This window comes from Anopheles nili, chromosome 3, assembly GCF_943737925.1.
Source record: "Anopheles nili chromosome 3, idAnoNiliSN_F5_01, whole genome shotgun sequence".
Lineage (NCBI taxonomy): Eukaryota > Metazoa > Arthropoda > Insecta > Diptera > Culicidae > Anopheles > Anopheles nili.
The window spans coordinates 36422283-36449354 of NC_071292.1; the positions used below are offsets into that span (position 1 = coordinate 36422283).

Here is a 27072-nt window from a genome sequence, read left to right on the forward strand (position 1 = left end):
CGAGCTTCAAGCACCACAGCAAAAACTGTGTAACAACGATGTTACGAAATGTGCTGGAGAGTATAATAAATAATTGCTATCTATATGTATATTGAAATAAATCTGCAGCATGTTTGCCACTTTAATAATTCAATCTTCAGAGCACAACCTCCCAATACCACCCAACTTCAGCTAGTCGCGGGGTGATATTTTTCGATTCATTGCAGCTTTTTATAAATAACATAAATGAAATATGTATTCTGCGATTGGATCATTACAATCAGTAAGTTGTGTTCGAAAGGACGCGATAATGCGTTCTTGTAATTTTTTTTATCCCTCCTTCTTAGCTGCCACAGTCGGTGCGAGTAAATATATCTATAGTGTCCTTCGGACGTTTTGCACAGGCTAACTCGTCACTCGTCTGTGTTTCCTACTCGCTAGATGCGACTATACGCTCATCAGTACATTTTACAACGAGTTTTTTTCTATTGCATTCAATCAAATCTCGTTCGTTTCTTTTATGGATGGAAATACGATTTTGCATTCTTAACGGCATGCCTCTCTAGATGCCTTTGCTCCTGTTCCTGTTCGTCGCGTGTGAAAACCAACAATTCAATTCCTGGTGGGACGGACCACCTGAACCTCACTGTCAATTTGTTTCGCATTCGCGTGTGCAACTGTAAAATGCAACTACACGAATTTTTGGTGGGACGGCCACCTGATCATAACTGCTTCTTTTTTGATTATTTCGTATGTTCGAAAAAGAGCAAAAACACACAACCAACTCATAATCATCGTTAAACGATGTTCATGTGTGCCGATGATAATATTTGGTTGTAATGTACCTCTCCGCTTCTTATGCTACATCTTCTTATGTGATCTTTTCTTTATAGCTTAAGAAGTGTATAGAGGAACGTCAGAATTTTACGCTGCACGCTCACCTTATGTTAGAAGAAAGCCTGGTTCGGATTGTTACTATTGCTGTTACTGTTCGGATTTTGAAGGCTATTTCGGGCTGGCTGACCGCGAGAGAAGGCAGATTTACCACCACCGCCTCCTCCACCTCGTTGCGAAACTGCTGGTCGGCGCACACGCATTTCACTAAAGGAGAGATGATAAACCGATATTGATCACCGTTAGTACATTGTGAGGAAGTAATAAGAGAAGACGGGCATTACCGATCCATTTCCAACTCCTCCAGCTTCTGCGTGAGACTTAACTTCTGTTGCACCGCCAAACGCAGTAGCTGATTCAAAGTCTTCTTCTCCTCTTCAGCAGCTCCGAGCTGATGAGTTAGTTCGTCAACCTGAGTGACGTACTCTTCGCAGCGAGCGGCAAACATTGCCCGCAGACCTGTTTGAAAGGATAACACCACGATACAGACTCCCGTTGTGCCTTGTATTGTAAAAATTTACACTTACTCGAAAACGTAGCGGCGTCTTCTTTTAGGATGCGCAGCTCGTTTCGCAGCTTCGACATTGTATCGCTGACGACCAACTTCTCGTTTTCATACTTCGATTTCAGATTCGTGAGGGCAACCTCAGCAGTATTCTTGTTTGACTTGAGCACTGTGCGCAGGGTTGCGATTTGCTCCCGTTTAGTCGACAATAAGCTGCGCAGTTTGATGATTTGCTCATGCAGATCTGCAATTTCTTCCTTCGCCTCTTTCACATCGCCTGATGACGACGCGGCAGACGAATCGGTCACCACCTTATCCTTGTTGAGCTCGATCGTATGCTCGACGGCGGTTTTGAGGTATCGGATTTGATCACTCACAGTGTCAACGTATTTGCGTACCTCTACCGCATCGCTCAGTGCCTGAAGATCTTCGAAAACGTGCGGCTTAGAGGTGAGTATGTCAGATTTCAGCTGAGACTGAATAGCCGTCAATGAGTCGTTTTCAAAACTAACCGCAAAAAAGAAACACAAATTTTAATGTTTAGTGCGCTACAATAATTATGGACAGAAAACGTACTCACGATACTTACCTCAAGTCATCGTTTTTATGATCTAACAACACGCGGTTTGGTGTTTCTCCGTTCACGGTACATACCAAATGGTACAACTGCGCCAGATCATCGCTCAAGGTTACCAGATTGCTTCGGGTGGTGTTCAAGCTCTGTCCGGCAGTTTGCGAAAGTGTCGTAAGGACTTGAATGTCACTATGCAGGTCTAGCGACTTCTGTTCCACAGATAACAACTAAAAATATGAAATGAACTACTTTTAGCTAACAGCTTGCTGGAAATGATTTTTCGCTGTTGTTTACCTTGTTCTTAAGGTTTGTTATTTCATTGCGTAGCACGGTCATTGCATCCGAACAATTAAGACCTTTCTGTAATTCTGCAAGATCAGACTTTAGCGTGTCAATCTCCTTCGAACTAAGTTGGAACCATGCCGAATACTGCATGATAGCTTCATTGCACTTATCATTCACATCCTTATCCTTTGCAGACGTGACTACAAAAAAAAAACCGTGAGAAACCCAATAAGATATGCTTTTCTGTTGATTCAGTGCGATTTGATACATACCGGTTATACTCTCATCCATTTGAATCTGTTTCTTCAACGTATGAAGTGCGTCCACATGAGCTGCCAATAGCAGAAGTTTTGCCATGAAGTTCTGCAGATCGTTTTGGCTTTTGTCAAGATTCTGTTGGGCATCGCGTAGATTGGCGGTCAGGCATAGTTTTTCAGTTTCCATAATTTCGAGCTGTTTTTCGAGTTTTTTAAGTTCGTTCAAATGGATCTCTGAGAAAAGATCTCCCTTCGCGCCATCCGGAGATTTGAGATCTGCCGTTTCTGCCTCTAGGGTAGCCTCGAATTGCTTCAAAGTGGAATCCCTGCGTTTGGTATATCGTTGTAAGCAAGGATACATACATTTTAAAGTCTCTAAAGCTCTGTGAAACCCACTAGTATGCTACTTACCTGTGTGCTGGTATTTCCTCTTCGCAATCGCTGCTATTCAGGGCATTTTCTTCCATACTACGTATACTATATGCCAGATTACTTATATTGTACATTGATTCACGGTTGATATGTGTATCAAGCTCTTTCTTCAAAGCGTATCTATTCTCTCGTTCAACCTAAAGAAGGTAAAACAGGCGAAAAATGTTAACAGACGATGTGGTGGGACGATTTTTAATAATACTATTTACTTACTTGCAATGCAGTCAAGGCATCTTCCATCTGCTTTTCAGCTATTTTCTTAAGACTAGCCAATTCTTCCACCTGTGAGTTTAGAAGCTCAATTTCTTCTGTAAGTCTGCGGATCTCGTGCTTTGCGCCTTCGAATTCCACCTAGATTGAGCATTGAACCGATTTATTGGTTGGCGTTTCTAGTATATTGACATTTGTTTTCTATCATGCGCTTCTACTATTTACCTGCGAGCTCCTCAAACTGGACACTTGTTTCTGGAGGGAAATATTTTCTTCCTCTAGCTCCGAATAATCAGCCAGCATACGAGCTTCACGATATTTCATATCTTTGAGTTCCGCCTTAAGACGTGCTCGTTCCGCTTCGGTGCCGGATTTGTCTCGACCGATTTCGGCATTTTCTTGCAGCATGCGATCTCGCTCGCTTGTTACCCGGTCTAGCTCGTGACGCAGTTGCTTGGTTTCATTTTCCAATTCTACAATCAGCAAGTTAAGTGATGTTTCCATCGCAGCGGATTCGTTAAGCAGAGCATCTTCCTGCTCGATTCCCGACTTTGTGGTGACTTGTTGGGTTTTTTGGAATTTTTGTAATGCCTACAAAGACGAATGGGAGCATGATATTGAATAAAAGCCTTCTTCTTTAGTTACTGTTGTTTTAGTCAATGTTGGCGTGCAGGTATCACGCTGCATGACACACTGCATGAATATCTTAAAATAAACAAAAAATCAATTATATTTATGACCCGGCGTATCACGATTGTATATTCGGCATCACCTTGTATTATTTGGGCCGGCGAACCAAATTCTAGCAAAAAATAATAACTAAACAAAAAAACATTACTAGCACTCCCATATTGGGAGCACACTTTTTAAATTTTACTTCTTTTTTTTTTATTCACTCCCGCTTACAAATTCGATCGATAACAAAGGCAATGGCTATTATGGTGAATGATGATGTAAACAAATTTGTTTTATTAGAGTGCGCTCATTCATCGCATCCGCTCGAAATTGTTCTCGTCCGCATAGTTCATTGTTGACCTTCAAAAAAGATTCCGCCGGTCCCCGTGCCGTTGGAAAATGGTATTGCACCAAACGAGCCGGCATTGGTAATGGGCACATCGATGCAAGAGCATTACGGTGTGAAGATACGATAGATAGCGTGGAGTCAGCAATGAAAAAAGCCAGACGAAACAAGATGAGGAGAAAACTATTCAACCACAACACGCTATCATGTTGCGCACATGTTTCCACGCGTTGCTTCGTTTTCGCCATGGCCCACTATGGTTTTCCGACAGCCGAGACATCGGCGCTAGCGGATACACTTTCTTGTAGGGAAAATTCGTTGATATTAAGTGCCTTCAAGCTTCAGTGCCACCGCTTGGCGGCGACAGTCCACACTCGAAGCGTACGAAGATGCCCACAGAGGATTGAAATCGGCATGAAGAGAATGGAAACAATTATTTGCACATCTATATCCGCTAGCGGTTATGAAACTGATCGATAGCTCAGAAGCAGGAGCACTTATCTCCTAATTGGAAAGCAATTCAAGAACCCCGGTTGGACCGGAATGGTTGATGGGATTAAGCATACAGAAGAACCTGAAATGAATGCTCTGCATCTTTCACGTCCACTTCAGTTTGGACGTTACGCAAAATAATAGCAAGCAAACATAGTAGAAGTCGCTACTCGCTGGATGTGAGACTGCATTTCAAGTGAAATAGTATCGAGTTCCGAAAGAAACAATAACAGAAAGTAATCGTTCGCCGGTGGCTCCGATAGCACTCCCACTATTCAGTACGCAGCCGAAAACACGAAAGAAAATTTCACCCCTTTTTCTACTCTGCCGTGGGATGTGAAATGAAACGAAACGAAAAGAGACCAAAATGTGCGGTGAATCATTAGATTGTTATAATTGTAGAGCGGATGGCGTGGCAATAGTGCTTTTTTTGCTCTCACTACTGTAAGTTGTTGCTTGGCCATAAACCACAACTCCCCAAGTGATGCGCTTTTCACTATAGCATGCACACCTGTTACAGGCAGTGATCACGGACACACAATACAATTTGGGGATCCCAATTCCGGAACTACGAATATGCAAATCTTACCTCTTGTGTAATGTCGAGCTCGTGTTTGGTGTTTTCGTATAGCGCCTCCAGCTCTTCACATTTTACTTGCAGGTTTTGTTTTTCCTCCAGCAATCCCAGTCCATACTTGGCAGATTGAATATTTTCGCTGCTCACCTGGTCTAGCTCCCGCGTTAGGCGCTCGATTTCGGACCGTAGGTTTTCTAGTTCTGATGCCATTTTTGTGTCGGGGTATTTTTTTCTTAGATTCTTAAGAGAACACTTTTCAACGCACGTTGGTCGAAGGGGGTAAAGCAACCAGCGGGCAGGCACGAAGGTCGGACTCGAAACGGAGGCGGTGTGACTTGGGTTCGACGCACGGGAACTCTCACTGGATAAGAACCAGCGTCCGATAAGTTACGCAAAGGAATGCTGGCCCTCGGTGTGACGGAATGCTTGCGCTTTGCGTCCTTGCGGTTGAAGAAAAACCTATCTGGTCATTACACTACAGGCTAAAAGCACTGTTTCCCCCTATCATCGACTGGGAGGCGCGGTACACTTGTGCCACCTCAAACGATTGGGTGACATTTGGCGTTTCTGCTCTCTATTTTCACTATGCACATCGAAAACGGTGATCTATCATCGAAACAGTGCACGTAAGTGGATACCACACCAGCGAGTCTCTCTACGTCAGGAAAGCAATAGAGCGTTCGGAAAAACGAAACACGGGGGTGTATTGTGCTGTAAAAATATCGAAACAGGAGCACTCGTTGCAATAAGGCCAAGGTACTATTTCCAGCAGGTGACACAATGGCCACGTTGATGCCACCATTTTGGATATGGTTATGACAATACGGTGAGCAGACACAGCATTTTTTCATGTTCTAATAAATAAGTTAACGGAATTAAAACGTAGTTCATGTGTTTCAGAAAAAATGATTTACCTCTGTTTTAAAAACTTAGCTCGTATTAACTCGTAAAGGTTGCAGCTATATGTGGACTGCAATGCCCCTGCATCAGATGTAGCCAATTTGAAAATCAATTAACACTAGATATAGGAGGATCTAGGATTGTGTGGAACAAAAATATAATTTCTCGTGCTGATTTTGTTGTCTTTGAATAACTTTTGCTCAGTAGAAAAAAAACATTATAAATGAAAAAAAAAAACAAACAAAAAATTGAAAAATTTGTATCAAACGCTGAAGAATAAAAGCCAATCTCTGTGTCTACTTTCGGCAGTTCCTGTAATTGACTACTATTTTCATTATGGACATGTTCATTCAGAATGTAAACTAGTCGTTTTCAGGGTTCCGCGCGGAGTAAAGGTAAATTTTTACCCTTTTCAACACATTTTTCTTTGCATTTCATTCATTTTCTTGCTTTGCATTTTCGCATGAGGTCCAGCTTAACATGGAAACGTAGCGTCCATGAAACATGATTCAATCGGCTTCTTTACTTCAAAGATCTTCTTTGACAAAAATTACTTTGATTTTCTTCCCAAACTTCTTCAAAAAAAACCTTGATCGATTTTGCGCTACCTGTAATCTAGCCTTGACGTGGTCTTCAAACGCCTCAGATGTGACAACTAGAAACGCTTGAAATGGTAGTGCGTTAGACAAAGCCAAAGAATGTATTAGAAAACAAAACCATGTATGTGTCAAATCTGACGGTTGCGATGTCAAAGTTCGCAATGGTTTCGTTTGTTGTTTTTGTAGGTGAAGAGTATTTGCAATTTTTAAATGCAAAAGCAAATTCAATGGAATTACACAAATTTCGAACGGAGCTAAACGATTTTGTATAGTGATGTCCTATCCTGACTATTTCACACATGAGTAGATCCAATCCTAGAGGTTGTTTGCCTTCGTTCCATCGTGTTGTTTTCCTGCTCTGAGGAAGAAAGAAAGAGAAAACGTAAACAAAGCAACGTATTTGTCGTATTATGGTTGCCTTGGTTTCGCATTAAAAAATAAGAAGAAGAAAAATGAAAAGAAATCTAAGTGTGCTCTGTGTGTTGTGTAAAGCACAAAGTTTTTCCACTTTCCACATGTTATTTCTGTATCGCTTGGTTCAATTATTAATGTACATATCAGTGACGTGTGCCTTGCATATCATCGTACATTTCAAGAAGTGGGAAAAAGTGCTATAAGTAAGGTGTGGAATTTGATGGTAAAATAGAAAACATCCCTTCCTAATAAGGCATATTCCTCGATCTGTTCTATTCTACATCTTCTTGCGCGGCTGCTACTTTTGTTGCCCTTATAAATGATTTCTGTTGCGCTACAGATTAATTAATATACGAATGAAGAAAAGTTTTCTAACGGGTAAATGGAAAATCGAAAGTATTTCAGCCAAGAAGGCAAGGAGGCGAAAAATTTTTACCACCTGTCGGATGATGGTGGTGATCCTCAGAGTAAGTATTGGATCTTATGAGTGCGTTGCACGATCGAGTAGCAGAAAGTTATGCAGCAGTTGATGATAATCTCTATTCGTTCACGACGTTTACAGGAAGTCCTCCCAAAAGGCCAATGTTGAGCATAAGACCTCGCGCAATACAATCGCATGTGTCGCAGCGACAAAAATCACTAAGCAAATCTGTGCCTCGAGTGCGAAGCGCCTCAACGGGACGAGATAAAAAGTCGGAGTTGCAAGCACGATATTGGGCCTTTTTGTTTGGTAATTTGCAACGGTCGGTAAGTAAACGTTGTGTTTGAACAAAAAAATAAGTATTAACTTCTATATGTTACGTTGGTTTAAGGTGAATGAAATCTATCAAACTGTAGAATGTTACGAGAACCTTTCGTCTTGCAAGGAGGCTATATTGGTATTGGAAAACTATATACGTGATTTCAAAGCGCTCGCTGAGTGGTTCAAGGTGTCATGGGATTATGAGGCTACGCCATTGCCTCAGAGGCCACATTCCCTTGCATGGGAAGTGCGCAAAAGTAATCCTGTTCCTCGTAAGTACCAGAATTCAAGCATGTTTGCCACTGTGATTCTACTAACTATTACTTTCTCATGCACTTTGATTAGGAGTTCGGAAACAGCTGTCGAGCCCGGGAATATCGGGTAAATCTAGTCCAAGCTTTTCCGGCAAAAACAGCCCCTGTCCGGTGGCAGAAGAGCCATGTTCCGTAAATTCACCGAAAAAATCTCATTCTTCTACTGAGAGTCTTAGTAAGAAATGTAATTCGATGAAATCAGCCTGTGCCGAGACGAGGGACACTACCGGTCCAACTGAGGAATCGATCGCGTCGTACAATTGTGGCACTATTGATACGTATGTGCTAAAGCTAGACCAGTATACTCAAACAAACCTGGAAGACGAGAATCTTACATTAGCGGAGTACTTGGAAAAATACGACAAACAGCCATGTAGTGGATGTATTACCAGTGAAGTTGAAACTGAAAAGGAACATAAAAAAGATCTATCGCTTGAAAATAAGGCTCACAATGGTGCTGCAGTAGAAGAGAAAAAACAATCTACTGGTAACGATTTAAAAAGTGATCAAATGTTGCAAAAGACTGCGTTTAAAAACAACGGCACCTTGAACGTGACAGTAGCCAAATCGGGTGTTACCCGTGGAGGTGTGCAAGTTAAGCCAAATTCGGCGCCAAAGCTAGTCGGTGTTCGAGGAACAATTGTTCGACCAATCGGACAAACCGGAATGGTACGAAAATCTGCTACTACTGTGTCTATATCGCAAACGAGTGCAAAAATTGCCTCAAATCTTCCTACCAAAAGTGCCACAGTATCTAGTATGTCTTCGAATACATCCTCGATGAAAACATCTACAGTTCGTAATGGCATAAAACAATCGTGTGTTTCAAAATCGGGCTACGCACCAAAAACGTTGATGGGATGTAATACGGCATCACCAGCGTCTCGATTGGCAGTTCGTTCCAAAACGATGATTGAGGTGACATCGTCCGGGCGTACGAAGGCTCTTTCGTTTTCACAAAATGATCCACGGAGACGTTCGACAACCAAGTTGTCATTCGAAGAGAATCGATCGAAGGAAGAAATATACAGTTCTAGCTCGACACTGAAAGCTTCGACCGATCGGCTAGGATCGAGAAATTCAATTGCTAGTGGCGGTAAGGTAAAACCACCATTAATGATCCACTCCAAGCTTAACGATCGACGATCAGAACCTAAAACTATGCCGTCTAGTGATGTCGCAAATAATGACGGTTGGTATACGGTGAAAACCAAACGAAGATCAAGTTTACTTTGGGCGACTCGCTTCAACCAGCCAACTGGTTACGCAAGTTTGCCAACGCTAGCACTGTTGGATGAAAATGCCTCCAATAATAGTACAAGTGCAGAAGCGACAAAACCTTTACAAACAAAGCAAAATGTGGATTACAGTAATGCTAGTGCCGAAAGAAATCATTCTCAACGAATGTCCAAACGGGTGGTAGAAAAATCTTCGAAACCAGCGATACAAAGTAACTTGGTTGTATCGAAAGTGAACGAATCAACAACGCATTCAACAAATGTTTCAAAATGTACCAAGATGTTATCTTCTCAACACGTGAAGTCAGTTCCTGCCACGACAGAACATGCTTCAAAGCATCAACATCTAGCACAAATTGATCGAAGTGTTTTCTCAAGACAAAAATCTGACCTAACGGGCTTAAAGTTGAAGACGCTACATAGGGAATTTCTACGCAGTGAAAAATTGAAATTAAAAAATGTTGACCAGCAATCTGGTACAGTTGAAAAGCTTTCAAATGAGAGCACAAGTTCATCAGGTGTAGCATCTTCTGCCTTGTTAGATATCGATAGTATAAACCATCTTAACATGGTGGATATGAACATTCAAACAAACATCAATGCTACAGCAATCGATTACTTATATGCAAGTTGTTTGGACGAATCTGCTGAGCTAACCGGTGGAAGCAAGGAATCGATTGCACGGTATATCGATCTTCCCAGTCAATGCACGAGTGATGATCAGGATGATCAAGAACGCGATGATTTGGAAAGCGATGAAGATCAACGAAAACTGTTAGAAGAACAAGAGAGTTTGGAAGCACAGATACGAGAACTTGAAAATACTGGTATGTTTTGAGTAGCATTTTGATGTAGAGTTTATTATTGATTCCCTTTTTAAATGAATTACAGAAATTGATTTCGACACCGAAACGGATGAGACTGATTGCGAGGCAATAATTGACTTCGAGGATACTGATGGTACTGTTGAGAGTGGAACTGAGCGGCAAAGCGACGCTGTCGGTGTTGGAGGTGAGGACGATGAAGAAATTACGCTGGAAATGCGTTATGAGGAGGTGCTAGCCGATATGGATTGGGTTGACAGAGCTCGTACGTTAGACACGTTAAAAGCTATTGTTGCGCGGCATCCTGGCCGGGCGCAACAGCTTCACGCTAAATTATCGAGTCCCTCCCGGAGACGATCGTTACACGAAACTTTAAAGAAATATCAGGCCAAACAAACTCGAGCCTTGGAAAAACGGCAAGCGCTGCAAAAAGAAAAAGCATTGAAGATACAGCATTTGTTGGCTCGTGTGGAAGACGTAAAGGCTGCAAAACACTGTTTGATAGAGAAGAAGCGCCTTCGAATGGAAGAACGATTGCAAAGAGCTGCTGAGAATCGAACGCAATACCTGAAGCATAAAATAAAAAAGGCACACGATGAGGAGGAAAAGTTGAAGGAAATTGCATTCATAAAAAATTTGGAAGCACAAAACAAGCGACTTGATTTCCTAGAATCTTGCAAGGAACAGGAAGTTCGATTGCAGGACCTAGAAACGGAAAGGCAGAAGCGGGCTGAAGAGAAGGCAGCAAAGGAGGCCGCTGTTGAGCGGCGTCGGCAAGAGATCGAACAGGAGCGACAAAAAAAATTGCAACTGATGAGTGAGAACAGACGCGAACGTGAGAAACGGGTTGGCAAGATGCAGGAACAAAAAGAACGAGAGCGTCAAGCGTTGGCACGGGAGAAAGCGCGGGACAGAGAAGAACGGTTACTGGCGCTTCAACAACAAAAGCAGGCAACTGCGGAGGAGCTACAACGAAAGATAATTCTGAAACAGCAAGAATCGGCTCGTCGCCACGAGGAAAATATAGAGCAAATTCGTCAACGTGCTGTTGAATTGGCAACGATTCCTAGCCGCAGCGTAGATGAACTGAGGAACGACGAGCACGATGACGAAAACTCAAGCATCAGTGAAAAGGACAGTGCTAACGGTGGAGGGGGAAATGTTTTGCCCAAAATTAACAAGAAAAAAGTGAAAAAATTACGCTCGAAGCTAATGGCTGCTGCGGAGGAATACCTCAATGAACTTAGTCCTCTGGCCCCGTCGATACGTAAGCAAAGCCAAGTACCGCGTTTGTTGAGCACTATTTCAAAAGGTGGTTCTGGTATGCTTGGGGTCGAAAGACCCATCGGTCAACTGTTACGTCTTATCGCGAAAGCAGAGGTAGCGGATTTTCAATCATTATGGCTTTTGGATGGTTTAAATACGATTGCCTCGGTTATAGAAAGTGGATTCAGGCCTGGCACAGACGTATCGAAAAAGTGAGTGTGTTTGACTATTGAACTGACGTGTGGTTCGTTATTGATGAAGTTCTTTGCTGTTATTCTATTGCTTCTAGAGCTGTAGTCCTCTCGGTGCAGTTGTATCGCAATGCATGTACGCTATGCCCGCAAATTGCCAGGCATGCTGTATTAGGAAGTTCCATATTGGTGCTATTGAATGGACTATTACTTTCTCTAAAGGTAAGCTGTTGATTAATGTATAAATAATCATAATTACGTAAATCGTATTGTTCATGTGAGATCAACTTTGAAACAGATAGTAAACACGTGGTGTGGTTGTATTGGCATTCTAGATTCAATAAACTATGAAATTACGAATCAAATTTAATAATAAAATTTCCAAAGGTAGTAAAACTATTACCGATGCTGTTAGTTTGTATATATAGGAAGCTAAAAATGAGCTTCATTGCAATTGATTAGTAAATTCATGTATTGTATTCATGCTTATTTTTTGTTTGTTTTTTGCTCTTCCCAAATAATAATTTTGCTTCTTAAATACAAAACAGATGCCGGAAGAAAAAAATACGTTGTTTCCTGTAGAACTTTCGACTGAGCTATTACTGGCGAGTACCGTTGCTCTTTTGCCAACGAGTCCTTCACCAAAGCAGGCGACACACCCAAAGGTTGCGGAACGCCTTCCAGATCTACTGAGGTAAGTGAAATGAGACGCCGATGGTAGCGCGTATACCCCCCACGAGCGCCGCTAGGTGGTAGTGTATGAGCATTGGGTAAAACATGCTTTAATGCATCGTACTATATACTCTCCATGTTAAGATGGTATTTACTTTATGTTGGTGGTGGTGATCGATAATGCAAAGCCTTCCGCTTTTATCCACTCGTTTTTTCTTTGCACGTCCTCCTCATATTAGGATGTGGCATGCGTTTGAGATAAATTTGATGGTGAGAACTTGATTGGAATAGTCCCCAACAAAAAAACGAAAATTTTAAACGTAATTTCCATGTTTTATGAGGTTTTTTTTATAAAAGACTTGATTTAAATGATCCAACATACTTAATATGGGTAACACATGGTGTGTTTACAGTTGAATGCCTGTATTTTGGATTTTCGATTTTAAGTAATATTCATGCTCTAACATACATAACATTAGTACCACACAATAAAACATGGAGCGTTTACAAATTTGTTGATTTCGATTTTAAGTAATTTCCATGTAATTTTAAGAATATTTCTCAAGTTTAAGAAATAGTTTGTTTAGTTGTGCGCTTATCAACAACCTATGTAACAAACTATATAATCCACTTTTTTATTGTTATTTTATTACTTCTTCAAAAGTAAATTGATAAACATAATAAATGAGAGTGTTGAACCGATCGATGTAGCAATAAATAAAATTGAATTTCATCAATTTTATTGATAAAATTGAAGAAAATCTATTATACTTTTATTGTATGGAAAGGATGCTAGATCGTTATTCTGCAATAGCAAATTGCCTTCTGCAGGATTTTGTTGGTTTAAAGATCTCAATGTTTTATCTTCAGAACACAAAAGTAAAATCAAAGTAGATTAATAATAGCTTCTTTGTGAATATTCTTCAAATAATATTATACCTAATGAATCTTAAGTCATAGAATTTACCTTAAGTCCTTTAAAGCATCTATTAGTTGAATGGTTGAAAAAAATGTTCGCAGAAAAAATTGTCATTCGAACAGTTTAGAGTTTTTCGATTTCGTATGTTCATATGGCTCATGGTTTTTTTTTTAATATTTGATGCAAATTAAAAAAATATATATAAATACATAATATTTCTACCGGAATTTTTATGTGTGAATCGATAAATTGAAGGTGCTTTAATTTAATGATGGATGGAAAATCATCAGCGCTCTTCAAATCAATTTTCCCAATCAGTTACGGTTACTTTACGGAACCAGCTGACAGTTTTACGAGATCGACGATCGTGAAGGACGACGAGCAAAGAAAACTGCCCTTTCATCACGTTCAATTTATACTGCTTGTGAAATGATGATGCGCCATGCAATGGTTGTTGAAACATGGGGAGATAAAAAAGGTATATGCTCTCCATACTACGCCATTAAAGCGTGAAGCGTTGAAAACATGTGTTAACACACACAGGCCTTCGAACTGTGCTCAATGTATTGATAATGGATGGGAATATGGTGAATTTTTTGTTCGTTCTACCTCTCTTTACGAAAAAATGCATAAAATACTTTACTCGCTTTCAACCACCAAGGCCTGATGATGATGGTGCTGCCGCTGAACGATATGATGGTAGTGTATACGAAAGCTAATGGACGTCTGGCTGGACAGTTTGGTTAAATGCTCATGTTTAATGCTGCTCCACAATAAGATGTGTGAGATCACATTTTGCGATCTCACTGGAATGAAATGTGAAATGTTTGAATATATGTGAGAAAAATGGTAAAATTATTAACGACCGTGATTGAAATAGAAATAACCAAATGGCTTGAAAGCAATTTTTTGGAACAGTTTCATAAAATTTGCATAAAGTAGTATATTTAATAACACACATGCAGAGCACCAACACATTCTTAAGTTCTTTAAAATAATATTAAAAACTTGATTGTTTGTTGTATTGTGATTATTTTATTAAATGAAATTTTTAGCTTTGTTATTTTATTATTCAAAAAGAAATGAAGCTTCCAGATCTCACTTGTATTGGATTAGTTGAATATAATGCTTGCATTATACGTTTTCCAAGTAAATTGTCCTTGCGGTCTGTCTTGTGATTCCTGGTTCGAACAGATATAAAAATATTTACTAATGACGCTTCAACTCGTTTCAAATCATCCGTTTCTTGAACTTACATTTGCAACATGTTAATTATATCGTAGTTAAATTATCATTCTACTTCTAATCATCCACCAGCTAGGTACTCTTTGACAATCCCTTCGAACAAAACACTGAATCAGATCTTGATGGACCCCTTTCGGTCCTGGCTCTCGGTGTACAATAACCCTGGCTTATCTAGCATACCAGAGCTCGAACCCCTTAAATAATGAGTACAAGCTCAGGGACGGATGTTAAAGGGTATTAGTTCTGTACTCTTCGGCGCATGATTTAGGTTTGGTGGATAGTGAGTGTAGCTTCCGGTCATGATGAATATTTCACCCCTATGCGCGGACGTGTTTGATGTGCTGCTGCTCATCCTATCTATTGTTTGCATATGTCACGTTACCAACGAATGCCGACTGTACAGTTTTGCATATGCTTCTATCTACGCTGTTTTTGGTCGTACTTCTGATATTGGCTAGTGTGAGACAACATTATCAGCACCCTCTAGGAGGCGAACGCATTCGCGCATGTTCCGATGGGGTGAATTGCCATTTAATGACGGGTGTATGTCTATATTTCATTGATGATCATTTGGTGCGGCCAGAGATTTATGAAAAGGGGGTGAGAAAAGGGTATTTTTTTTGGGTAATCCCGCCTGCAGCATGCTGTAAAATGTATTTTTTATGTCTATAATTTTTTCTCGAGGCGTATCCGAAGCGTTAGTGAGACCCATAATTGTATTTTTATCAATTGTTTCCAAATCGGAACCCCTATGCGTCATATAATAAAAGTGATGACGTTATTAGCATTGACATTGGCCATCCAATCTTACCAATGACGTTGGCCATGCAATCTTATCATTTTACAACGGAATGTTGCCATAACGGGGTGTTAAAAACCTCCAATTTTGCATAGTTTTTAATGAAAAAAATTATTTATTTGCAATTTTGGACTGAAAAAACGTAATAATGTTATGAAATATATTGCTTTTTTCCTAGTTTTATAAGTAATATTTTTGACTGTAATACAAATTAAAACTTAATTTATCATATTACTTATCATATATCTATTGTTTAATCATACGCTAAGTTAACGTTAAGGATAAACTGCATCATTTAGTTGTTATATTTGTACTAAAGCTGGACTGAGCTTGGGAGGCAAAGTGAATGAATGATTGAACGAAAGTATGCAGATTAGATTAGATTAGTCCAAAATAGTTCAATGCAAATGGTTGTTGGGATGAGTATACACTTTTAGAGTATAAAATAAATTGCACAAAATAATAGATATAAATTTAAAATTGATTGAAAAATAATCGCAGATCATTAGTTAATTTCTTCATTTATGTGAAAGCAACACCTTTTGTTTCGCAAGCACGGTTCCGACCGTAAAAAGCAGCACCTTAGAAATGAAACAAAAGGTCGCCACGGCAGATCGCCAAAAGTGGTTCCCCGGGGTCACTAATTGAAGTGCACACTACACTGCCTTGCGATAATAGTTACCGGAACAGTCACGCCCTGTGTACTGTACAGTGATTTTGCTGTTTCTGCTCCACGGGATATGGGATAGATCTCACAGGGATAAGTTCATCCCATCACTGTAGTGTTTCGTTTTTGGCTGAGGGGTATGATAAAGTGTATAAGCGCTACTATGGGGGACTTCCCGTCGTGCCTGGGGATTTGATTTTATTTACGCCCATTCGAAAAGCGCAAAAGAAGTGTCCCGCTGGACGGAAAACGCAAACGCATTATTCACAACTCCCGTGCAGGGACGTTTTGGTCGACTCCAGTGGTCCCATTTACGAGATTAAGTCTTTATATTCAGCCAATCGAGAGGAATCAACTTATGGCATATAAATAAAGAGTGCAACACTGCATGATTACGTTATTATTGTTGTTCATACCGGTGTTAGTAGGTATGATGCTTCCGTTTTTTGTTCATTTTTCTTTTTATTTATCTTTATCCTGGTTCTCGTAGCGTGTTGTATCTAAACCACCGGGTACCACATGGGCAATGAAAAACGAACCACCCGCTGGGTTCGTTTTCATAACCTCCGCAGCACGGCATTATTTTATGCTTGCTCCACTCACTACCGTTCGATGCGGTTATGGTGCCGGCTAATAGTAGTGCACCTACTACTGCAGTCACGTTGTGCTTTGTGATGTGCGTTTTGGAGTCCTTTCCAACGGTGCTATGCTCAGACGCATTGGCAAACGGAACACCGCGCGAGCGGATGTTTCATCTGCGTCCATCAGCGTTCCAGTCACTCCAGCCAGCGCAGCCGAGGGAGAGATCCTGCTACAACGAGGACCCCCTGGGGAATCGGGCAATCTTTTATTCTCCCATTAGGAAACGATAATCACCTTTGCTGTTCGCTGCGCACGGCGCTGAGCTATCGTCGCTTGATGCCGTGGCAATGCTCTGTCTGCTCTCTCGCATCTAGGGACAGCAGGCTCGTGCGGTTTAACGATACACAATTAAGATTTGGGTAGAGATGTGCCAAGCGAGCTGATGATGATCATGTTGATGGCTTTATTGAAATTTGACACCTCTTGGCCTACCGACCACATGCTGGGTGGTAGAATTTATGAGCAAAAAGGTATCAAGTAGTGTTCGCCATTGTTGTTCTGTCATGCTGTGTTGATATAAGCCACGAATTAGTGCCGGGACGACAACTTTTGCCAATTTTGGAGCAGCAGACGAATGGGGATTCACGGTGCCCGTGAGTGAAGGTGCTTGATATTTGTTGACAATTGGCATGTAATTGGGGATTTCTGTGCGAGCTGAGTGCTGAAGTGTATGTTGAATTCTATTTATCATCGGTTACACGGTTCTTTACCATTAATTCTAACACTGGAAATGTGTAGTTGTTAATGTGAGGCAGAGTTCAATTGTATGCGAAGAAATGGTTCGCTGATTTGCCAAACCTCGTTGAGCCTGTTTGGTTGCTTTACTGATGAACAAGAGTAAACTTTATAAATAATGCTTTTCGCTACCCGTATCGTTACAATTTACAAGATGTTTAGTGGCGCACTCGCAGTAGAATAACGCAAATAAAAACATAATCATTCAGTGCCACTGGATCGTAGTGAATCAGTGTTTTAGACAAGCTACTATTCGCGCATTTCATGAAGTATCAGAGAGCAGCACAGAAGTACATACAATATTCACGAGATTTAGAACGAACGAAGGAATAATGTTGCGGAATGGATGCTGTGTATGTTTGCTTTTTGTTAGCGCAACCCACCCGATAAGGATGAATCATTCGATATCGTTTCGGTAGTACCGCCACCACCACGCAGGGCACGTGAACATCATTAGCATTCTAGCATAGCACCCGTAATACCTACCGGCGGCCGCTAGCCCTGAGAGATGCGATGAGTTCTTACGTCTACGCTCTACGCTGTTTACCGAATATCCTTCTCGTTCGCTTGCGTTGGTGTGGCTGTGGCTGGATTTGTCCTCTTGGGAAAGCTGGCGATGGCGGTTTGCCGGCAGCAGGCGCCTCTCGGGAGCTGGATCGATTGTTGCTCGTTACGGTTACGGGTGCGGCGTGCAAGTACGAGCACGTGGGCGAAGGCTGGAGACGCCATGCCGGAACGAAAAACTGAACATCAGTGCAAATATTTGGCTTTATCTGGCCCGCTAATTGAAATTTCACAATTTTCATCCCGTGAACACAATTCTATTTGCGAATGTTTTCTCTCAGCCAATTTGGAGTGAAACTTTGATATTCGCTCACTGCAATCCCCAGATCCCGGGTCCGTCTGTCCTTTGGAGCGTAAGCTTATGCTTTGAGGGTTAGATCAGTGGCACGCAAACAAACAAACAATGTTTTTGTGCAGTCGCCACCGTGCAGGATTTGTTCACGGGAATTGCTTCACCCTAAACAAGCGTTGTTCTGGAATTATGAAATTATTGCTCAATGCCGTGCAATTTGTTAACGGGGAAAATGTTGTCATTCAGTGTACACAAATCATAATTTAATTAACTGGTGAAATATTGAAATCGAAACGGCTCTTGGACAAACAATAAATAAGTAGTGCAATTTCATGAATTCGCACCTAATACTAAAAATACCGTCACAAAGAAGGACACGTAAACGAGATATTCGAAAACTGTGATAGAAATGATGAGATCGGGTGTTAGAGACTGGGAAAGTTTTAAGTAGTGTCATTTTGTCCAAACACAGTGATCAAATTTGTATTGCGTAATAGGAATGTCTCTGCATTTATCGACTGTATTTGAATATGTGTAAAATGCATTGAAATATTACATTTTTTCTACTTTTTATATTCTTATTAGACGTGGCTCAGTATAATATAACTTCCATGCTTTATTCCATTTAGATTGAAATGTGATTCTAGTCATCACCAATGTTCGTAATATAGCATGTTGTATTAAGACGATAGAAGGACACTTAAAAATCAATCGAACGTAAAATAACCCACAGGTGGAATTTTAAACCACCGCTTTGAAAGGGGAAGGAGTGTGAAGCACATTTTTTGGCGTGAAACATTCTTTGTTGTGTTTTCATCCGAATTTAAATTTGTTGAAGGCAATTTTGGCTGCTGGCATTAAGGTAAAAATTGCATTATAGAAAAAGTCAATCAACAGCCAAAAAATCATTTCTTCGGATGGAGAAGCGAAATACCAAGATTAACTGGTATAATTTTGAATGGTGATGGAAATGCAGTTGGGCGATTTATTATTAATATAAATAATATTATAATTGTTTTTTTAAAATATTTTTATAATTGGTACATTTTTTATTATTCCTGTCATTATTATTGTAACAGGATTCCTTAGACGGCGGAATACTGAGGATGAATAATTTGGAATCATTCGAAATTTCATTTGCCTTTATATACATTTCAATTGAATTGAACACTTTTTTCATAATATGTGTGCTGGACTTGCGACTGTAACTGTTGCTAGTCAATTGGGAAGCAAAATGGGTTGAAATTAAAAGAAAACATTTTTGTTGTACGAATCTCTGATTAAAGTGCAAAAAAATATACGCACACCCTTCCATATGCTGTGGCATTGCTATACTTCAACAAAATGGATTTTGAAGCAGCGACTCGGATGGATTTTAGTTTGTATTCAAATTACTAAGCGGATTATGAAAGTGGACGTTAATTGAAATGGAGCGTTCAAACCGCTTGCGACAAATTTGCCTCGTAGCTTTACTAATGCGAAATTCTGTGTGTTGGTCACGGAACTAATACGTATGGATGAAAATCGTCAAACTCTCTGCTCTCTTGGAGATTAAATAAAATCGTAATTTAAATCCCGTCGATACAAACCCAAGGTCAAAATCGACAACAAATACTCGCATTTATTGCTGTATTCCGTGTTATCTATAATAGGGATTTCAAATCAATTCCGCAAGATAACATTTTTATTCTCTTAGTTTGATCAAATTTCGAACCATATATGCTTTAATTTTGTTAATAATAATCATTATTGTTAGTCGATCTTAGGGATTCTGTGAATGATTCATTCTCCAAAGTACTATGGACTTTCTGGTACTAAATTCTGTGTAAACCATAGAAGAAGAAAAAAACAACGAGTGCGCCGAAATACGTTTCAAAGCCTCGAGTCGTCTTTTGCATACAAATTATGGGTTTGTTTTAAATCCGTACCCAAACAAACACTAGTCCCTTCGACCGTTATAACGAACTGGTCGTGTGGACGAAATTCGGCTCTCCTTTGGTGCATATTTACCATTGGTCAGTGCGAGGAAAAAGGGCTAAGATTTATTTAGCAACCAAGAACCCTTAGAGGCTGCATGTATCTGTTTGCGTTTGTTACCCTTTTTACTGCTGTATTCAACAGGTTTTTATAATTACAAGCGTTAGATTCGATATTGCGAGCGAGTTGGTTAGGCGAAGAAACTTTTTCGGAAAGTGTTTGAACGGTTGTAATGAAAAATTTAACTAATTGCTATGGATGGATCATGTGCCAGGATTATACGTGAAATATTATTTGAACATTTTAAATGAAAATTTTTGAGACACGTTAAAATGCCGCTGAAAGATAGCTTAAGTATAGTAGGTAGCTAGTAGTCAGTTTCTCTCGGTCCGTATTAATTTTGCAGTCGCAGAATGTCAGGGAAATAGTGTCATTTTTTTCAGACTAATTTCATTCGCACTTGGACTCCAAAGGCTGGGCGGTGGGAGTTACCGAGTGCACAAATAAAGCTGTTTTTGTTTACCTATGTCATATGTTAATTCCTCACAACTCTGATTATGCTGTTTGCAATCCTCTTGTTACACTTGATTGCAGCTGACAGCTACCCACGCCAGGGTTTCTGTGCGAAACCCGCTACTAGCGGTAGCAGTCGTATTGTGGACGAGATTAAAAGGGTCCAAGTATGTATGGTAGGGGTTTGCTCGTGAGCAAGCAAGAGATAGAGCTAGCGACAAATGACGACCCTCCTCAGCGGCGCAATGTTGGAACATGGTGATATTTTTCCGCAGGATCTATGTTTGCACTTTTCTGCGTATTAGCCTGCCACTGTCAAGTGTCAACTGTCAACTTGTGTGCGACTAAAGCGAGAGCGTAACCCCTTGCCTAGATAGATATCTTCGCACTAACGGCACGGCTAGTCATCCCTTCGGTTCCAGCTCGAAGCCGCGTGTACCGACAAAGCAGACCAAAGTCCCCTGATTAAATCCTCGTTGGCGGTGATTCTGTGTTGCCGGTTGGAATCCTAGCGCGCGTAACCAGTCTTTGTACAAAAAGCGTTTGTGCTTTTTTTTCAATTTTCTGTTTGCAGTAGTTTACGGTATCAATCGAATCGTTCGCCTATACTCTAAAGTAGGGTATTGGGAGGGCTGGAGAAAAAAAAATTAAACCCCGTTGGAAAGGGCGTGCATTATGGTTTTGAAGGGTTGCTGCGAGGTGCGATGGCAGTGGATTACTGTTTTCCATATTACTGCAAGTCGCCATGTGTCCTGAGGGGCAAAGGAAAGAGAGAATGAGCTTATGCAACGCCTTAGGACGATTTAATTTCATTGCTTTTTCAATCAAGAGCGAATTAAAACCATCCTCTTGTTACTCCAGGCAACTGAAAACGTGAAACAATGCGTATGTTTTAAGGATAAGACTTGGTAGCGACTAGAAACTTTTTATTATTGCTTAATATTGTCAATTCACTGCCCATAGATGATTGTGACACACGAAATAATAATGTTTTTATATGGTTTTTATTACAGCTACATCGTAAGCATTGGCCTCGTGGAGCATTTGGTGAAGCGAATCGATAAAATACACGAGTCGATTGAAAACCAAACTAGTCTCGTACTTTCGCTGTTGGCCTCACTAGGCCTTTTGACTAAGTTGGTTGAGATTTGTCCCAAAGGTGGGTGAGCTATCAGTCGGTGTTATTGGTTGCAATTAAATATTTACCTGTCGATGCATTGTTTCGTTTCTTTAGGAGCTGATATTACCAAACTCATCCAGACGGCGCAGACAACGGAGCTGTTTGGGACGATCTCGCTACTGTATGCAGCCGTTGTTCCCATTGGTAAGACGTTCTAATAGAATAAGAAAATAAAGCATTATTGCTATGCCTCAATTCGTTGTAACACCAGAAGTTGAAAACGTGAGATTTGGAGGATTGGTTCAATTTTTACTTAACAGTTGCCTAAATTTGAACGAATTCCCATGCGCTCGTACCAAATATAGCAGCGAATGTGCCGGCCCAAAACGACGGTCTAGCGCTGCTTGGTTGTTGTTGTTGTAGCGGTGACCGGAAATGGCTCCATTTAATTAATAGATAAAACTAAACGTCACGAACCCAGCAATCCGTGATTGCGAACCGGGAAACATAGTGTGCGGCAGGAGGAATACGTCTTACGTAGTATGCCTTTTTCCTGCATGGGATCCCATGAAGTTATGGCCGACAATCAAAAAAACAGTTTCTTCCCATGAGCATCCGATACAGCATCGCCGCACTTGTTGGCGTGTCCGTTTGCTGCGATACTGCCAAAGCTTCTCCGTTTCGTATCAAACAAGCGCTATCCACACTGTATTTCAATCGCTCATCTTGGGATCTTCTCTCAATTTGCAGGTGAAAGCATTCCTCCCAGAACGACTTCCTTGGCGGCGGCAACTTTTAATCTTCTGGTGACCTTTGCCAACCTGAACGTTGAGGCGTTCCAGGTAAGTAATCGCGGGCTCGTAAACGTGGGTCAGCTTGGTTACGTTTCGGTTGGGTTTAGCTTTTATGGCGTGATTTTACTGTTTCCGCTTATTTTCATTGTCCGGTACGTGCTGCAGTGACCATCATATATCGGTGACCATTGAGAGCGTGTGCGTTTGGTTCCATGAATGAATTTTTCTCCCAAGTGGCTTGGGACCATTAGCACGTGACTTGTGAGGTTCAAAGGGTTAGCCTAGTCTTGTTGCGTATTTTTTTTTTAAAGTTTGAATCACATTTTTGGACATTAGAAGTAATGATGGCATTTACGAACTAAAAATGTAAATCTCATTTGAATGGTATTTTGCTACTGTTTGCTTTTTTTTGTTTTAATTGTAATTTTATGCGCTTATTTGGAATTTAAGGTTTCAACGCTGCGACTTTTTCAAGATTGAACATTTTGTTTGATGTGTTCCAATGAAACAAATAATCTGTATCAATACTTTTTCAAATGTGTTAGTAGCTCGAAAGTTTGGATAATTGATTACATAGCCTCACCATACGAAATGAATGAAAAAAGTTCCTTTTAGAGTACATTCTTTTCCTGTTTATTTAGTTGCTTGCATAGTTTTGTTTATTTTTTATCATTTTCAACGAGTTGTTTTTATGTGCGATATACCATTATTTCTTGAATGAATAACTGCTAACATTGTGTTTTATACTGGCACATGTACAAAATCTTTACGAAGTTTAAGTTGTCACAGCTTCAAAAGTATTCACCAAGAGTCGGAGTGTTGAGCTGATAGATATTGGATGGTGATGATATTGTAGATTTCTGAAATTTCGAGTGGTTCGTTTAATTAGTATACCGTTCTTGCTGTAAAAATATTTACCTTCGTGAACAGTGGAGCATTTCGTTGAACTGAGACACGCTTTGATTAGATCGCCTCTCGAGCGAAGAGCTTTCTGATGTTCACTGATTTCGGATGAAACGTCAATACATTTTATCCCTTTTCGCTTGTTTAACTAACAAAAACAAACCGTCCCACCGGTCGTCCCCCGCTTTTGGTAATAGAAAGGCTTAAACTTGGCACTTCAGTTCAGGTGGTTCACTTTTTCCTGAGATGAATTGTGTCAGTAAAGTGGATGTATAGTTCAGAGCCCATAGGGCATTCTTCTCTATTGAGCACACTATGCTGATGGATTGTATAAATTAAAAGAATTATTGGGGGTTTTCATTAGTTGTACTGTTATAAAAGCAGATTTGTATTGTCATCTAATTATTGCGTTTCGAAAATTTCACAGGCAGTATTAATAGAGCAACAACTTTCGTTAAAGTTCCTCGATGTCATCAGTATACTATTACAGTACTGTGTCCCAAAGGCGGACGTAAAAAGTGAAACACAGACTGTGATAATCGACTTAATAGCAACGTTAGGTTTCTTCTGTGCCAATAATAAACTCAATCAGGTAAGAACGTAGTGATATCTAAGGGTATATAGCCGCTACTTTTTGTACTGATCATTCGTTCGACTGCGAGGGCAAAGGGTTTGGCGTCTGTGGCGCTATCGAACGGCTGCACGGCACTGTGGCGCCATTTTGGATACCAATGGCGAACCTATCATTTCCACAATAAATGTGCTGCCTTGGAACGAACGAAGCACTCCTGCTTTTATGATGTTTTAGGTATGGTTTCAGCTGATTTGTTGCTTTGTATTTCGGAGCCGAAAAAAGAGGAAGAAATAAGACAATAGCGTAGAAAAGTTCACATTTCAAACGGAACCACCTCGCTCGGTTCGGTTTTGGCGGAGGAAGCAAAGGAGAATAATCTACCGCTGGCAGGCACTACTAGCAGAAGAGCCATCTTTTGACGTGGCGGCGTTCACCTTTCAGCCATTGCCTTTCCATTAGCCTTTTAGGTGCCGCAATAATTTTCTTGATCTAAATTACTTTTATGACTTGTGGATTCCTCCTTCGCGTAGCCTCGTGCATTCTGTTCTGTCTAATCTCACTTTTACATATCTATATGTGTGTATAGTTTATGTTTTCCGCTATCCATCGAGTTCTGCCTTCCGCATCGTAACGCAGGCCCTTTCGCGTACCCCTTTTTTCGTTTTGTGCTGCATTCCTTCGCGTGGTCGTAGCTGTGGGCAGCCATATTTGCTGCCTCCCTATCCACTCCCTTCTATCGTGTTCTTTCACCGAGTGGAACGGGCACACCGCCAATAGAATGAACTTTTCCACAAGCTCATCTTACCTGCTCCCAGCGGCGCAAGTGCTCCATCATATCGCGGAGGATCTCTGCGTCAGCCCTTGGCGGGCATATTGCGTGTTCAGACGCTGGCGTCGAACGGTGAACGCGCCATTGTCCTTTTAACTGCCAGCCAGCCGACTTCTCCCTGAAAGGCGCATCAGTGCGGCTACGAATAAAGGCAACGGAGTTTTGTATCGCCATAACAAAACGTATTATTATCCGTGGTTCGATTTTTTGTATGGTGCTTTTGCTTTCCGAGCATCTGGGCGTAACGGTCGTACGTAGCATTGCGTTTCCTCTTTCTGTTCTGTGCTGCCGCGATGGTTGGTCAGCGAACCATTGCCACTGATCGATATGTCCATTCGGATGGGTTAGTGTTTCGAATATCATCGCGATCGACGATCGTGAAGTGGGTGGGTTCAAGTTTTTTTTTAAATCAGTAACAAGTAGCAACGCCTTCAGTTATTTTCAATCCAACAGGACATTAATAAATGCATATAAAAATAACAAAAAAATGCAAAATTGAACGAACTATATATATATATATATATATATATATATATATATATATATATATATATATATATATATATATATATACATTTATAAATTTATTTTTTATCTATAATGTTTTGTTTTCAAAAACCTACCTGTTTCAATACATTCGTGTTTCGTTGCACAATTTCATTTCTTGGTGTTCTTGTGTCATTTCTGCTTAATCCATGTTTTGCACCCTGAGCCAGAGCAAACGATTGCTTGTTTTACTGACATAATGCGCTTCGTCATCGTACCGATGCCGAGTGATTGATAACTAGTCAATGCGTGTGAGACGATGAAAATATTTTGTTTTTTTTCGTCTACAATACCACAGACACTATAATTTTCCTGGGTTTGCTGGAGCCTACTGCCGACTTTGACGATTATTCAGCGTCTGCTCAAGAGTGACTTTCGAGCCAATAATTACCCTTCTTATACTGGTTGTTGTGGCTGTAGAATGTCCGAAATCATTATCCTCCTACCCAACCCGTTAAAACAGAGAAAATGTATGAAAATATAGAACTGTTATTTACTTTAATTTGACATATTTTACTGTTCCAATCGTGTGTTTTTGTTGTGGATGAACAAAAAGAGAACTAAACAAACCTTGTAGTAGCGTTGTTAAGAAATGTCCCATGATATGGAGATACGGAGGAATCTAAGAGCTATGGAAACTAGAGTAATTTGGATAAATAAACTCGATTCATAAATATTGCGGAGAAGTTGCCTGGTTTGCCAAAAAAAAAAAAGAAAATAACGCACATTTTATTTCTATTATAGGATTTGCTAACGTCCGATCAGTACACAGGCGTAATTAAAAATTTCGCCAAACTTCCCAAACAATTCGACATACTAACGTATCCCACGTTGGTCACCATAATACATGACAACTCAAGTGCCAGGACAGTGGTTGCCCGAGACTTCAGTGTAGAGGTAAGCTCCGATGCAACGGAATAAATGTGTGATCTTTTCCGTACATAAAAAGACTGTTATCATCCGTCGTCGTGATCGTTAAATCGTGCGTATTCGCGAGCTTTCGGTTTTATCAGATTTGCCGTTTTAATTACCAAATTTTGCGGCTAAAGCCATTTCAATAACGTATTTTTTTGCTGTTGAAATAAAATTGTTACGCCATTTAGACATCGTTGCAGACTTCTCTTCCCTAGCGTATGATAATGACGCGACTCATGACAGCAATTTTATTGTATGAAAAAAATAATTTAATTCATTTCTCACTCTTTTTACGTGTTTTTCCATGTTCCGGTTTTAATGAAATGTCTTAACGTTACTGCATTTTGGTGTTGTGCACGGCACATCGTCCATCACAGCTGCTGGACGAGTTTAAGAGGTCTGAGATGGCAAAGAAGAACCGTATTCTATCCCTTCTTGTGTAGTGAAGCTTTAATATGACTCTGCGAGAGTAGTGTGTGCATGAAGCGATACGACGAAGCAGAAGAAGAGCACAATCGAAGATTCTCGGTATTATAGTGATGGCAGATCGTCGAGGGTATAAAAACGTAACGGGCAGCTAACTAATTTGGCTATCACGTCAAAGCAAAAGCCGCTCACGGTCGGTGTTCCTCTAACGCGTGGATGTTAAAGC

The 27072-nt window shown here is 40.5% G+C and overlaps 2 protein-coding genes across 2 annotated transcripts; one reads left to right on the forward strand and one right to left on the reverse strand.

The window, feature by feature from the left end:
• Positions 1 to 926: 926 nt before the first annotated feature.
• On the reverse strand, positions 927 to 14902 carry LOC128722484 (protein bicaudal D). The gene is made up of 11 exons (XM_053816149.1): positions 14866 to 14902; positions 5239 to 5426; positions 3362 to 3727; positions 3140 to 3277; positions 2919 to 3063; positions 2510 to 2818; positions 2247 to 2437; positions 1968 to 2179; positions 1401 to 1885; positions 1158 to 1332; positions 927 to 1080 (listed from the first exon to the last, which is right to left on the reverse strand). The coding sequence occupies exons 1-11, from the start codon at positions 14900 to 14902 to the stop codon at positions 927 to 929; spliced, it is 2400 nt and encodes a 799-aa protein (XP_053672124.1).
• On the forward strand, positions 7327 to 26863 carry LOC128722483 (S phase cyclin A-associated protein in the endoplasmic reticulum). Its single transcript, XM_053816148.1, has 14 exons — positions 7327 to 7347; positions 7480 to 7606; positions 7702 to 7886; positions 7952 to 8153; positions 8227 to 10260; positions 10325 to 11735; positions 11813 to 11936; positions 12263 to 12408; positions 21753 to 21898; positions 21974 to 22063; positions 22610 to 22701; positions 23984 to 24148; positions 26250 to 26402; positions 26798 to 26863. Exons 2-14 carry the CDS (start codon positions 7522 to 7524, stop codon positions 26861 to 26863), a joined length of 4899 nt encoding a protein of 1632 aa, XP_053672123.1. The 5' UTR covers positions 7327 to 7347; positions 7480 to 7521.
• Positions 26864 to 27072: the final 209 nt, after the last annotated feature.

Bases quoted from the DNA above. Each gene is read 5' to 3' on its own strand.
- LOC128722483 (XM_053816148.1), top strand. From the start codon at position 7,522: ATGGAAAATCGAAAGTATTTCAGCCAAGAAGGCAAGGAGGCGAAAAAT. The intron at 7,887-7,951 runs GTAAGTAAACGT...CGTTGGTTTAAG, and splicing joins TTGGTAATTTGCAACGGTCG to GTGAATGAAATCTATCAAAC. The intron at 8,154-8,226 runs GTAAGTACCAGA...CACTTTGATTAG, and splicing joins CAAAAGTAATCCTGTTCCTC to GAGTTCGGAAACAGCTGTCG.
- LOC128722484 (XM_053816149.1), bottom strand. From the start codon at position 14,902: ATGAGCAGCAGCACATCAAACACGTCCGCGCATAGGG. The intron at 3,728-5,238 runs GTAAGATTTGCA...TCGTCTTTGTAG, and splicing joins AGCTCGACATTACACAAGAG to GCATTACAAAAATTCCAAAA. The intron at 2,438-2,509 runs GTATGTATCAAA...TTTTTTTTGTAG, and splicing joins AATGGATGAGAGTATAACCG to TCACGTCTGCAAAGGATAAG.